General features: G+C 43.4%; 1 protein-coding gene and 1 long non-coding RNA gene across 4 annotated transcripts in view; one reads left to right on the top strand and one right to left on the bottom strand.

Moving 5' to 3' along the window:
• The window catches only part of LOC119243237 (mRNA cap guanine-N7 methyltransferase-like), a 49,728-nt gene extending 37,079 nt beyond the window's left edge, over nucleotides 1-12,649 (top strand). For 2 of the 3 annotated variants that reach the window (XM_054694248.1, XM_037508899.2), the window contains exons 5-10: nucleotides 1,862-1,977; nucleotides 2,885-3,066; nucleotides 3,591-3,755; nucleotides 6,723-6,840; nucleotides 11,385-11,486; nucleotides 12,539-12,649. In XM_054694248.1, coding sequence (XP_054550223.1) covers nucleotides 1,862-1,977; nucleotides 2,885-3,066; nucleotides 3,591-3,755; nucleotides 6,723-6,840; nucleotides 11,385-11,486; nucleotides 12,539-12,634 — 779 coding nt within the window. In that variant the 3' untranslated portion in view covers nucleotides 12,635-12,649. The remainder of the gene's footprint in view (nucleotides 1-1,861; nucleotides 1,978-2,884; nucleotides 3,067-3,590; nucleotides 3,756-6,722; nucleotides 6,841-11,384; nucleotides 11,487-12,538) is intronic. The other variant, XM_054694249.1, reaches the window with a different exon arrangement.
• LOC119243238 (uncharacterized) lies at nucleotides 8,599-9,878 on the bottom strand. Its single transcript, XR_008551405.1, has 3 exons — nucleotides 9,650-9,878; nucleotides 9,269-9,338; nucleotides 8,599-8,614 (listed from the first exon to the last, which is right to left on the bottom strand). It is a non-coding gene; the product is annotated as an uncharacterized LOC119243238 (long non-coding RNA).
• Nucleotides 12,650-14,245: the final 1,596 nt, after the last annotated feature.

Raw genomic sequence — 14,245 nt, 5'->3', positions numbered from 1 at the left:
TCACCCCCCACACCTCTGGCCTGTACCCCAGTTCTTGTATAAAAATAAATAAATCTTAAAAAAAAAAAAAACAGTAAAAAAAAATGTTAATGCAAAGACTGGCATTTTCCAAATGATTTTGCAAATCCCTTTGGCATCTGGAAAGTAGGCGTCAACTGGTGCTCACACCAGTTTGTGCATTCAGTATGTTGTGGTGTTTTGTTTGATCGGTAGTTGTAAAATGTAGAGTTTTAGTTGCAAAATGTAGTCACCTTTGCAGACTGAAGTTGTTCGTCTTGGGATGAACCAAGACCCACTAAGGTGTGTTCCTTAAATTAGCTCCTGTGTGAAATTTGAAACCCTATCCACGAACTTTTCTTGGTCTGTACTTAAGTTGGGTGGGCTGTTGTGTGCCATGAACAAATCTGTTGCACTGCAAGATGTGGTAATAGTGGGAAAGTAACATTCCCTAAAGTTATGCAGACCTTCTTCTGGTTTTCCTTGAAGTCACAGACTCACTTTGTTGATTTTCAAGAATACATACTACCAAGTCTGAGTAACTAACAGGTTGTCTTTCAGCCATTCTTTTCAAGTGCAAATGACTTGATGAAAACAGTGGCCATTTCACCTCAACACAAGCCTGTCTTGTTGTTTTAACTGACTGTCAAACTTCCTTAGGTAGCAGAAATGTTTTTGTTGCTTCCTGCGCATCCCACAGAATATGAAAATGAGTGTTCAGGAACCAAGATTTAGTCAAATAATAATTCTTACTGCTTTATCAAGGACTTTCTTAAGTGAAACTGGCTTTTCTGCTTTGTGGTCAAGAATATATCAAGTGTTATCAGTCCATGATAAGGTGCCAGCATTTTACCCCTCCCTTGCTTTTGCACCATTAGTGCAAATCGCCACACAGGAGAAAAGGCAAATAACATATCACTATGAAAATTGAAACCTGATGTCTGCAAAACTGGGTGTACTGCTGGGTTTTGTAATTCAAGTTGGAATCTAAACTTTCTGCTTTCACTTTGGGTTTTTGTTTTTTGTTTGTTTGTTTGGTTGGTTGGTTGTTTTATTTTTTATTTTTATTTTTTTTAAAGTAAATATATACGTTCTTATTCATTTTTCTCTCAGGTGTAATCCCCATAAAATTCCCACCACCAAGTCACCTGTGCACCATCACCATCGTCTCCTGTGCTTTTCCCTCCCCTGTTTTGTTCCCTCTCCCTCCCCCTCACCTGCTGTATGTCTCCAATTTATGATTTGTCTGCTAGTTTGGTCTTTTTTTTTTTTTTTTTTTTTCTGTCTTTACCCCTTGTTTGCTTTCCCTATAGTCCTCCTACAAGTGAAACCATCCGAGATCTTTCCCTTTTTCCCTCTGATTTACTTCACTGAGCATAATCCCTTCCACCTCCATCCAGGTTGTGCGAATGGCATTGAGCTTATCTTTTTTGATTGCTGAGTAGTATTCCATTGTGTATATATACCACATCTTTCTTGGAACAGTCACCTGTTTGGGGGCATTTGGGTTGTTTCGATATCTTTGCTCTTGTAAATAGTGCTGCAATGGGACACAGGAGTGCAGGTTTCCTTTTGAAAGCTGTGTGGTCCTCCGCACAGCTTCCCATAGTGCTTTAACTTTGAATGAGTATTTAAAAATCACGATAAGACTTTTGCCTACTGAGACAGCTTTTAATGTGTTTGTAAAGACGGTCTTATTTTGAAGGAAATAGAAGATTTTTGCTTGTAGGAAGGCTTGCTAAGTTTCATGCTGAAACTTGCCAGTTGAGATCAAAGTCTAGAATTTTGCCATTTCTGCATTTGCATTTTGTTATCTCCCTGGATATTTGTTGATGGTTACTAACACCTGTCTTCCCCCTTCTAGATATCGCTGATGTTTCTGTCAGACAGTGTCAACAGAGATATGAGGACATGAAAACTCGTTCTCGCGGTAATGAATATATTTTCAATGCAGAATTTATAACTGCCGATTGTTCAAAGGTACAGGGTTTTTGTAAGATTGTTCACTTAATTTTTTCATGTTTTCATTTGGGTAAATGATGTGGTATCCTCTCAACTGGAAAGTCTGTCTCGATACATTTCCTTAAATGACCCACTGGGTAGTGGGGGAAGTCTTTTGCTTGTAATAGTTTGAACTTTTGAAATCACGGGCTGCTTTTTTGTTTGGAGGAGGTGTATTTTCCAGTATTTTGAAATAAAAGTGTTCTGTTCACCTTGTAATGTAATAGGGTAGTTTTCCAACATGCCAGAGTCTGCTTTTTCCCCACCTTCCACCTGTTTCTGAATCTCTAAGCATGACTGAAGTCTGAGAACTACAGGGGAATGGGGAAAGCCCCACCTTGAACTTGATGTTACTTAGTATACTCATCAGCTTACTGAACTATCACAAGGTATCTTTAACCCTATCACAAGGTATCTTTAACCCAATCACAAGGTATCTTTAAACATTTTTGGTTGCGGTTTTGAAAATGAGAAGGAAGAGTGGCTGAGTATAGTGCTAGAAGGCTGGAGAGCTGGGAAAACCATTTTGGGTATTGACAAATGCATCCTACAAGGCCAGCTTTGTGGTTTTCTTAATCCCAAGTTAATGATGTGTCTTTTGACTTTTGACTTGCAAGTAAAACCGAGTAAAAGGATCACCTCCTTGAAAGGTCATATTTGATTGGTGTATTTTTAAGCATGCCTTCTGATTCCCTAGTTTTTAAAGTCACTGTGAAGCCAGATAACAGAATGACTCATTCTGACCTTTCTTGTAGGTACCGAATGACAGAAGGACAGATTCAATGTTAGGGTCTTAATTCTAGACACTAGTTCTCTAGAAAAAAATATGTAAATAAACCGTGTTGCACGTAGCTTCAAGATCTTAACCCATTTTAATCTGTTTCAGGAACTTTTGATTGACAGATATCGAGACCCAGAAATGTGCTTTGACATCTGCAGTTGCCAGTTTGTCTGTCACTACTCATTTGAGACCTATGAGCAGGCTGACATGATGCTCAGAAATGCTTGTGAGAGACTCAGTCCTGGAGGCTATTATATCGGTACCACTCCCAATAGCTTTGAACTGATGTAAGTACTTTAAAGTATAGTGCGGTTTATTAAATACTCAGGATTAAGCAGATTTGAAAGTAGCAAATATCTGTTAGATAGAGTTTCTAAAGTACGCCATGTTGAGCTTACAAGGACTGAACGTCGATAGTGTATTTGCATAGAGACGCAATTGAAACTTTAAGTTCAAAAAGCCAGGTTTACCAGTGAACTTTTAAAACCTCTGACTCAGTTGAAGACTGATGTCATGTGGAGCCAGCGTGTATTGCCCTTGGCCAAACTGCAGAGCAGATACTGAAACACAGAGACTTAACCACCTGTCGTGACAGCAAAACGTTCTTCCAGTCAAATTTTATTAGTGAGATGATGATCTTCTGGTATGCAGCTTCATAAAAAAATGGCTCGGATTCCATGAGAAGGCTAAGCAGCTGTCTCTTTGAGATTGTGGCCGTGGGGATTTTTCATGTGCGTGAACTGATCAAAGTAAGTCTGAGCTAGTAACGGTTTTAATCTTTTCCTTTTGATTTGGGGGACAACCCTTACAGAAGACGCCTTGAAGCTTCAGAAACGGAATCATTTGGAAATGAAATATATACTGTGACATTTCAGAAGAAAGGAGATTATCCATTATTTGGCTGCAAATATGACTTCCACTTGGAAGGTGTTGTGGATGTCCCTGAATTCTTGGTCTATTTTCCTTTGCTAAATGAGTAAGAATGTTATTTAATCTGTTACCATTCTCTTGTTTGTCGTAGGAGGGAAAGCAAAGGAATATTGGGGGGGGGGGGAAGAATATTTCTGCTCATTCCTAACTTTAAATGGGACTTAAAAAGTATTGTAATTTAGAAAGGGGGTAGGGGGGCTTGGGTGGGTTGTGTTGGGGTGGAGGAACTAACTTTAAATCCAGGGTTTGTGCCATAGGTCTCTCAACAGTTTACGTACTTAAGTCTTTTTCATTTCCGGAATTATTTTATCCTGTGGTTAAAAAAAGAAAAAAAAAAAAAAGCCAACCTTTGGCATAAAATACCTGACACTGCAAATGACAAAAGATTCCCCCCCGTTTGGAAGTAACTGCTAGTAACTTTGTCAATAGAAAGTGAGTCTTCATCAGGCAAATGTCCTCCTTTGACAGGGAATTAGTATTAAAAGTTGTCCCATATTTCGCTATAGCTGTGAATTTGCCTGTGTCCCACAGGCAATGTTGAATAAGAGTCCTCATTCAGGAATGTGTTCATTCATGCACCTGAATTCCTAGGAGCCCTGGCAAACCACAGACCTGGGAAAAGTTGGGCTAACTGAGTTTTCCAGACCTGTGAGACTCTTTGGTCTTGGGGATCTCCATGAGATGGGAGCAGAAGAATGCACTTAAACGTAGGCTGCGCGACACTTGACCAAACTTGATTTCCTAAAACAAGTCAAGTTTGTTTTATGAAATGAAAATCCTTTTTTTCCTGAGGAATGGTAGAAGGTTATTTGAATTGTGTCTTAGACAGCTTGTAAATTTATGGGCATAGGATGTTCAGGAGTTCTACAATATATGGAGATTTTATGCAGTAATGTAAGACAGTTCAGTGTAGCATGTGACATGATGCATAACACCCACAAATTATAAACCTAAGCCAACACTTAAGTATTTAAACATCTTTTTTCCCTTTAAAATCAGTAACCTTCTGGGAAATGTTACTGCTCTTCACCTCTGTGATAGAATGAGTGTTGTGGGTGTCTTGTTTGACGTGCTTGGTATGACAGCTTATTGGTTTTTATTTTCCTTTTAACAAGGTTTATAATTTTAGCATGCCCATTATGATAAGGAGTGAAATGAAAGTTTGTTTTTTTGGTCCATAATGCTCAGCCAGCACTCAAAACTGCCTAGTGATGGTGAGTGTATAAAGTCACACGTCCTCACTTAACTATGTAAAGTTTTAAAAAATTATTTACTGAAACAGGTATTCATTTGGTGAAATAGAATCTCAAACCTGTGTAGGGATTTTTAGATGCCCTTTTGTCATTTCGTTGAGAAACTGAACAAACATATGATTAACTTGTATAGGGCAAACCTGCTCACCATTTGAGTTCTTTGTATTTATTGGTGTAACACTTGCCTTTATGTCTGAAGCCTCATTTTGGAGCCTTAGGATAGCAAATGAACTGCCCGGAACAGAAGAGGCTTTTGTCTTGCTCAAGTCTTTCTGAGGAGGGCTGACTCAAATTCCAGGGTATCTCTCCATACATAGGTCTCCTACACGCAAATCCCAGTGGCCCTGGGATGTCTCCCCTCACCCTGTCGCCTCACAGCACTTCCCCTTGTATGCTCTCAGGGGTCCCTCCCCATTCTTCCTCTCCTCATTAGCCTCTGTCGGAAACCATTTCCCCAGACTCCCTCCCTTTGGCAAGCATGGGGAAAACAGAGAAGCCTACCAGGGAGACCCAGGGTAATTGAGGATTTCAGCAGGCCGCGTCTGTGAGGAAATCGTGTTTGTGTTCACATCTGAAGGATGAGTAGGCAATGGCCAGGTGAAGACTGGAAGGAAGAGTGTTTTCGCACCTGGGGGGCAATCTGTGTGTGAAGGCCCTGAAGTGACAGATAGCCTGCTTGGCTAGTTCGAGGTGGTGAAGGAAAATCACTGTGACTGGGACTTAGGGAATCAGGGGTCCACGTGGCTCAAGATGAGGCAGCAAGCGGCCCTTGTTACTCGCGTGCCCGAGAGGCCCTGTGACAGGCTTTGGGATTGCATCCTAAGAGTGCTGGAGAGCCAGTGAAGGGTGTTGCGGCGGGAAATGACTGACTAGGTGTGTAGGTTTGAAAGCTTCATCTGGCTGCAGCTGGAAACTGTGCTGAGGGGGAGCATAAATTTGGAGGCAGAAAAACAAGCCACCGTTAACAGCTGAGGGCTGATGGCGATTGAAGGAGAATGGTGTAAAAAACGGACCTACCTGGACTATGTTGTACAGGTAAATGATGATGTGTTGAATGCAGAGGGTAGAGCGGGGCGGGTAGCTCTCATGGAGAACCCCGAGGTTTCTGGCATGAATCGCTAGGTGGATTTACTGAAATAGCAAAGATTGGCAGGAGAACAAACCAGTGGGTTCAGCCTTAGATGTGGAAAGGAAGAGAAAGCCCGCGACACATCCTGGTGGAGATTTCTAGTAAGCATTGGACTAGATGAGGGACGAAAGAGCTGAGCTCAGAGAGCTGTGGGCATGCTGTGTAAAGCCAGGGAGTGAAAATGAGTAAGGTTCTGAGCCAGACTCTTCAGAACCTTGAGGGGCCAAGCAGCCCCAGGTGAAGGCTAAATTAATAGCGTATCTTGCCGGGGTATGCAAGAGGTGAAACACAGTTTAAGAAGGAAATTGGCAGCTGTCTTCAAAGCCACGGTTAGAGATCAGGTCAAATAGGATGGCATCAGTAGAAGAAAGCCTTCATCATCCTTCCTGACCATTTGACTTTAGTAGGGTTACCTGTGATCCGTGGAGAGTTAACAGAGACATTTCTTCATAGGCCTGGTTACTGGTATGTTACTGCTCATTCATTTTGCGTCATGCTGTATTGAATTTTTAAAGGAGATGGTATTGCTCAGTTAAGCACAAAAGATGTTGCTGTGGTGTGGAAGTAAGCTGTTGAGGAATTACCAGTGTTCTGGAAGCCTTTGCATTAGTTTTTGTTTTGTGTTGTACAGAATGGCAAAGAAGTACAAAATGAAACTAGTCTACAAAAAATCGTTTCTGGAATTCTATGAAGAGAAGATTAAGAACAGCGAAAATAAAATGCTGTTAAAACGAATGCAAGCCCTGGAGGTAAGTCTTGAGAAAAGGTGCAAAAGTTCCAGGTCACAGCAGGACTGTTTGGCTATTTTTCAGGTTCTTTTCAAAGCCAGGTAGACACTAAACATTTATATAAATTACACGAGCTATTTACAGCTGCCCTCTGGATCTTCAGCACCGAGGGCAGAGCTTGGTAGAGCAGCTTACCCTAGCAGGTACTACATAAATACAGGATAGATGGTTGGATGGATGGTCGATGGATAGTGCTGACCTCAGATTCCATTTTCTAGATAGTCCATCTTTCTAGATAGCGCTGTTGGCATATAGGACTGGCTAATTCTCTGTTGGCAAGGCAGGGGTGGGGACAGGGTCGGGGCACCATATTGTATGCACTTCAGAGGATCAGCATCCCTGTCGTCTGCTAGATGCCAGTAGCACCCCTGTCCACCTAGGAGAGAGCCCAGAAATGTCTGAGACAATTGCTAGCTATCCACTGGGGTGCAAGGTCACCCCAAGTTGAGAACCACTTCTTTTCAGTAATGTCCTTTGGTTACGGCAGTAATTTAAAACCTTCCTGGCGAGGGTCCAAGAGAGGCTCGTGCCATGCATAATTCTGTTCTGTGGTGACGGTCCAGCAAGATGCCAGTCTGTTCATGCTGGGACCTGCTTTAACTCCTGGACTCCTCTGTGCTTCCCCTTTTGCCGCGGTGAAGGGCACCTATACAAGCTTTAAACTCTGCACAGCCATTGATTATGGTTTTTTGGTTTGTTTGTTTGTTTTTATGTCTTGACCCCTTTGTTACTGATCAGCAGACTCTTAGTAATGAGATGCTCACTGAACTTCTTAATAGAATTTGTGTAATTTAGACTTTTTTAAAATACTCCTATTTAGCCTCGTAATTACCCCCATGAAGTAACACAGCAGCCATTCCTCACACTTTCAAATGGGCGTTATGAAGTTAAGAGGAGATAAATGACTTGTTCAAGGTCACGTGGCTGTCAACTTGCAGATTTTTCTTCCGTTTTTATAGGTGGCGTTCACATAAAAGTCCTTTTGGGTCCAACACCCCACCCCCATCCCTCAGTGGACGCGACCTCCTTAAGTGTTCAAATTGAGTTTTGCAACCAGCAATCACTAAAATGTTACAGTCTTTATTGGTTGTATTCTCGTGTTTTAGAATTAGAAATGTTTGTGTGTGTTTTATAGGAGAAGAGGCTCACTCTTGTTTGTTTCTAGGAAAAAGGGAAAGCTAGAGATAGCGTAGCTCCTTAAATTGCCACAGGTGCACACCATTCATACATCATTGTTACCTGGCAGTGCTTTGCATGTAAAGTGATCAGTTGGTAAGATGTGGTTTCTTCAAGGAACTCGAGGTACACTGAGGAGCCGAGCATGCGAGCAAACCAGTACAGTGTGAAAACTACAGTAAAGAAGGAATTCTGCAGTGGGGGTATGAAAGGGCCCTTGGAGAAGAAAGTTAGGCAGTGGGAGTGAAGGCAGAGAAACATGAGAGTGGGGTGATTGAGGAAATCTACTAAACTTTCAGCATTTCTTTAGCACAACAGCTCTCCTGTGTTCCTTCTCCCCCTTCGTCCGGCTTTGAGGATGTGGAGGGACGATGAGACCGGAGGTGGAATGAGCTATCAGGGATGCTGTTGCTTTAGTCCACGTCAGATATTGAAATGGACCCACTCTGTCATGTTTGCTTAAAAAAGCGTTTTTTTGTAAAGCTGTCAGACAGCAGCTGGCAGAGAGTTGCAGCAAGAAAACCAGGAAAACAAAACCGCATGGTCTGCTCTTGTGGTGCTGTGAAACAGAGGGAAAGGAGAATGGAAAGACTGGCACTATAGTTATAAAGTCCCGACACCTGTGTATTTCTGAGAGAGAGAGAGAGAGAGAGAGAGAGAGAGAGAGAGAGAGAGAGAGAGAGAGTGTGTGTGTGTGTGTGTGTGTGTGTGTGTGTGTGTGTTCGTTCTCACCAGGGAACAGGTCTGGCAAAGTTACTGCCTTAGGCGGAGATACTTACCAGGGTATGTCTATTTTAGCAAGTTTTATTAAAAACAAATCAGTTTTGTGGCTTTACAGTCTTAGATTGCTTGGTGTTTTAAAGTGATCGGTAGAGGAGAGGAGCCTGATGTCCGGTGATAGACAGATAATGAAATGACGGAGCCCTGCCCTGGCCGGTTGACAAGCAGAGGTACAACAGGGTAGTTTGGCAGCCATTCATTGGCGGTAGAGTTTTGAAGCTTTGCGATTGTGATGACCCCACAAAGACTGAGATTGAAGGTTTAGAACAAACTCAGTGATAGGTAGTAGTAAGTGATGTTCTGTATATCCCTTGCGATCGGTTATGGTAACAACATGGACGTCCAAATCACTAATTGTGCTTTACTGTGAGGTCTTTCTTGAGATGATGGGCGGGGGGCAGGGGGGCGGGGGGTGGGATAGGTGATAAGATACCTTTCTTGGGTCATTTTCTTAAAACCTCACCAGGCAGACCTGCACTTCAAGTGGATCCTTGCTAGCTGTTCTGTTGTAATAAGACAAGGAAAGAAGTTATAATGAGTATATAACCTTGAAACAGGGCACTAGGGGTCCTGCAGCAGATCAGAAGGACAGTGCCTGGTGGATGACAGGTCACTGCCCGGGTTCTTCACCCGTGCACACAATTGCAAGGCCACTGCGGCTCAGGGAACAACAGTGGGGTTTATTTAACAAATGCGGGAAACAGAGTTTTCGGAAGCCCTAAACAAAAAGCCGCTCACCCAAGAGGTCGCTGTCCACCAACGTGGGCCTGGACCTCATGGCAGCCAGCGCACAGTGGGCCAGGACTCAACTCACCGCAGCCAGAGGCGCTCATATGAGATGACGCCGCAGCAGCCCACAGCCATAGTCTGAGGTCGGGCTGATGGACGTCACCAGACGCTGGGCCAGACAAGCCATGGAGGCAGCCGCACTAACAGGCGGTGTCAGACAACTAACACCTCCAGAGGTGACCCAACACTGAGTGCTGTTCACCCGTCAAGAGTGCTGGACAGCACCAGCCAATAGTGCTGGTCAGCACTGGTCACCAGGAGGCAGCGATGTCAGCAACACCGTCTCAGCAGCTCTTTGTGAGGTGTTGAGCCACACCCAGAACAAGTAGCTCTTTGAGATACCAAGCCCTGAGGCCTCTGGTGCTCCTTTCAGGGGATGTCCGAGGAAGGGCAGTGGCCCCCTGGGCAGCGAAGAGCTCTCTGGCTTCTCTTTTTCCTCCAGAGGCCGGCTGCTGGATGCTTTCTTCTTCAGAGGTCAGGAACAGAGTCCTTCTGTGAAAGTCTGAGTGTCTCTCCTGAGGCCAGGAACCGAGAGTCCTCGTCAAGCACAGAGAGAGAGACAGTGATGATCCAAGTCCCAAGCTGGCTCCTGCCCCTGCCTTATCTCCTCCTTCAGAATGCCCCGTCTACAAGTCTGATGAGACCATTTTCAGCCCTGGGGCTGATTGGACTGTTTACCAGTCAGCTCATAGCTCACACCAGATTGGTCCATTCCACGATCCAGGCACCAAATCCATGGGCCTCTCTACTGCTGTAGCTGGAGGGAGCCTTGGTGCTGGAGCTGGCCCGTGGGGCCTCGTGCTCCTCCCTAAAGCCCTGAACCGGGGACTGCATGCTCAGGGGGTCGAAGCTGCCACCCGCCGTCACTGCCGGCCTTGGCCTGCCACCTGTGCCCCAGTGGGGCCTCTGGTGGTGGGTGCTAAAATGCCCACCTGCACTGCCCACAAGCAGCTTCTCAGGCCAAGTGCAGAGCCCCGAGGAGGGGAGGGGAACCCTGACTCCACCTTTGTAGGGTAGAAGGTATTTTAAATTTATTATTTTCTGCCATACATTATGTTTTGATACATGTGTATTCCAGAGCACTGTGCTTTGGAACATAGAGATAATACTTAAAATGGATTGCAAATAGTGCCTGAGGTCATTGGAAGAAGTCTTTGGCCAAAACATGTTTGTGACTCTGGGGTGGGTGTGTGTGTGTGTGTGTGTGTGTGTGTGTGTGTGTGTGTGTGTCTGTGTGTGTGTCTGTGTGTGTGTTCCTTCAGATTCTTGTGGAAAACTGGACATTGCCTGTATTTTGGATGCTGGGTTTTTTCTTCATGTTCTTCAGCTCATTTGGTTAAACTCTATTAACTGGGTGTTTCATTTCTATTATTTCTAATTGCTGCTCGTCTTTTCCATGACTGTTAAATCACCGTCGTGTTGAAATTAACATGTAACCTACCTTCGGCTTTGTGTGGTAATACACAATTTCCTTGATGGGCCATCAGGAAGAGATGAGTGTTTGCTGGTAACTGGTGGGGATGAATGATAGAATTGGGCCCAGCTCTAAATATGCTGTGATGATCAAAATTGATGCCAGCAGCAGCTTTGTTGTCACCCATTTTGTTTTCCTATTTCAGAAGTGTGTATACTTTGTATTCCTGTAGCAATATTTGGGGATTATTGACTTAGTATGTGTCAGTGATTTTTGTATGTTTAAATTGTTAAATAATAAATTTCGATGAAATATCTTTAGATAGGAATTTTGTTTGCCTCCTTAGCCATATCCTACACATGAGAATTCCAGACTTGCCTCTGAGAAGGTGGATGACTATGAACATGTGGCAAAGTACATGAAGAACACTCAAGTAAAGTTACCCTTGGTAAGTGTTCATTTTTAAAAAGCATATTTTAATGAAAATGGGGGCAACATTCCATACATGCTGTCTGGAAACTTGGGAGATTATTTCAGTGGTTTACTGGTTCACTTTGTTCCAAATCAGATACATGTTAGTCTGTTTCCCTAAGTTAGGATGACTTTGTATTGCTACAGACTGTAGAAGAAAGTGTACTTAATGTGACCTGAGGGTGGGGGCAGTTAAGGTTGGGGGAGAAGTACTAGTCTTGGTTTCAGAGTTTGCTTGCTCTCCCATTATATCTTCACCTAGGCACTACTGACTTCCAGTGTCCCTTGGATCAAATTCAGCGCCTGGTGAACCTGGGTGGGGAAAGGTTACGTCTTCATTTGCGCTGGCTTCTACATGGAAGCTCTCAGTTTCTTTAACTTTGAATGCCAGCCCACCACTGTGACGTAGTCCTCAAGAGATTTTGCATAAGACATCTCTGGGGACAGTTTAGGCTATTGTTTACACTCATCGCTTCTTCAAAATTATGCTAATTACTGGAATTTCCACCAGGTCTCGTTAGTCAGGGTATTGCTGTATGTGTCTATTACTGTATCGAAATGGTTTCAGATCTTTTACAACTTTCAAGTATATTTAATTTCTCTTGTATGACTTAGAACTTTGTAACTCCTTGGTAAAACACAAAAATCTTATTTCCTCCAGCAGTACTGTTTGATGTTTGAAGCAAGATAGGACTTTTAATTTTTTCATTTTGCAAGTTAAAAATAAAAATGGATGCTTTTCCCAGTCGCACACACACACAGGACAGGAACACATGACTTCACACAAATTTACTGATCGCATGAAAATCGGTGGACTAATAAAACATTTGGCAAAAGTGCTAAGGAGATGGCATGAAAGGTGAATCTCACTGCTTTCTTTTACATGCTCAGATCAGTATGACATTCACAGTATTTTTAAAACATCTGTAGTGAAGTGAGGGATGCTTGGGCAGCTCCATTGTTGAAACATAAGTATGTTTGTACTTGCGTGTTCAATCTAAAATTTTCTTTCTTTCTTCTTAATTTTAGGGAACCTTAAGTAAATCAGAATGGGAAGCTACCAGTGAGTATATCTCTTCAGTGCAGATTTATTGCTATTTTCAAAAAGTGATCAGTAAAATCTGAAATGAGAAATTTTCTAACAGGTTAAGGCGTGTGTGCACGTGTGTGTGTGTGTGTGCGTGTGCGTGTGTGTGTGTTTTCATATTTTCACATAGCTGCCCCATTCTTGCACTGTTGCTTAGGACCAAGAGGAAGATATATGCAGGGTGTTGCCTAATGTAAACTTTCACAAGCATGCTCAGATGCTTTTCTGCCTACTCGTTACCACATAACCATCTGTATCGGTTGTCTTTACCTCAGCTGCCTATTGGACATTTCGGCTTGTAGAACACTGCCATGTATTTTATTTGATTCTGGTCACTGCGGTGTGGTCAGTGAAGGCACGATAAGTAATAGAACCTTGAGTGAAGCGTAGTGAGCAGGGTATTTTAGAGGACTGGGGACGGGCATCATCCAGGGACATTCTGAAGCGAGGCCCCTGTCTCTGAAAGGGAACTCCAAGGCCTGGTGGATCTGTGAACTCCCATGGTTCTTCAACAGAAGTCACTGTCCAGAGCCTCACTCTATCATGTTGTGTGGTTGCCCTGAAGACTTAGAAGGTAGTTCCCACCGTTCGTTTAAATGTCTGTTGATTATGTTGAAGGCACAGGTGGTCAGAGAGAATCCATTCCATAGACGTTTGAGCGTTGCTGTACGTTAACGGTCTGCGAAAGGGTGTTGGGGGCGCAAAAACGAGTGCGCGAGTTACTAGAGCTGTCTTGCAGAAGTGTGCTGTGTAATGCACACGTCTGCACTAATGCACAATTAAGTGCACTACAAGGCAAGCTGTTTTAAGGAAAGGAGGAGCGATTAATGAATTGCAGTGCTGATGACTGGATCACCTTGCCTGTTTTTCGTCTATCTGATCTACCTGCTGCAGTGCCAGCCATATTTCATTTCTCCTCAGAGAAATTGGAAACTAGTAGATAAGGGGCATGACCAAAGTAGACTTTGAAATGGCTGGTGGTGTACTCCTATGCTGGTTGGGTTGGAAGAGTAGAGAGCCTCGAGGACTGGGAGGCTGTTAGGTGATCTGTGTTGTTCAGCTGTCTGTCCCTCGTTGAGAAATGAACTCAAGGAGTGAAGACTCGGGGCCTGTTACCCTGACTTGCTAGTTGAATGCCCTGGTGCATGCCCGGAACATCTGTGTGATGTTTCGATGATTTGTCATCTTTGCGGGTGCTTCTGACCATAAAAATCTATCTGTATCTCGTTTGAAGACATAACGTGTTTGAACTAGAGTGTGATTCAGAATGAGGAGCCACGATGCTTTAGATGTCTTTTTGAGTCAAAGCAGGAAGCCTTGTTTAAGGAGCATGCTCTTGGGGCTGGCTGCATGCAGGAATATCGCTGTTGGGCCAGATAAATCAAACCCTCCAGCACTACAGTTGGATAAGTGGGTGAATGTTGGTGTGCATGTTATGCATGTTCCTTTTAATTCTTAGCGGTAGGTTTTTGTTTTCCTTTCCTTAGAGAAAACTGAGTAACGCTGTCATTAGTACTCGTAGTGGTGTAGTTGTTATACCTGTCTACCTCACACCAGGTAAAAAGAAGTTAGTCGTGCACTTTTTTTTAGTTTTGATATTTCTTTGCTTCCTTAACTCCACTTTTCAAGATTTTGAGAGCTGTCGAATT

This window comes from Talpa occidentalis, unplaced genomic scaffold, assembly GCF_014898055.3.
Source record: "Talpa occidentalis isolate TD23 unplaced genomic scaffold, MPIMG_talOcc4v2.1 talOcc4.13, whole genome shotgun sequence".
Classification (NCBI taxonomy): Eukaryota; Metazoa; Chordata; class Mammalia; order Eulipotyphla; family Talpidae; genus Talpa; species Talpa occidentalis.
The sequence above is the reverse complement of the archived record's forward strand: the minus strand, read 5'-3'. Positions and strand labels throughout refer to the sequence as shown.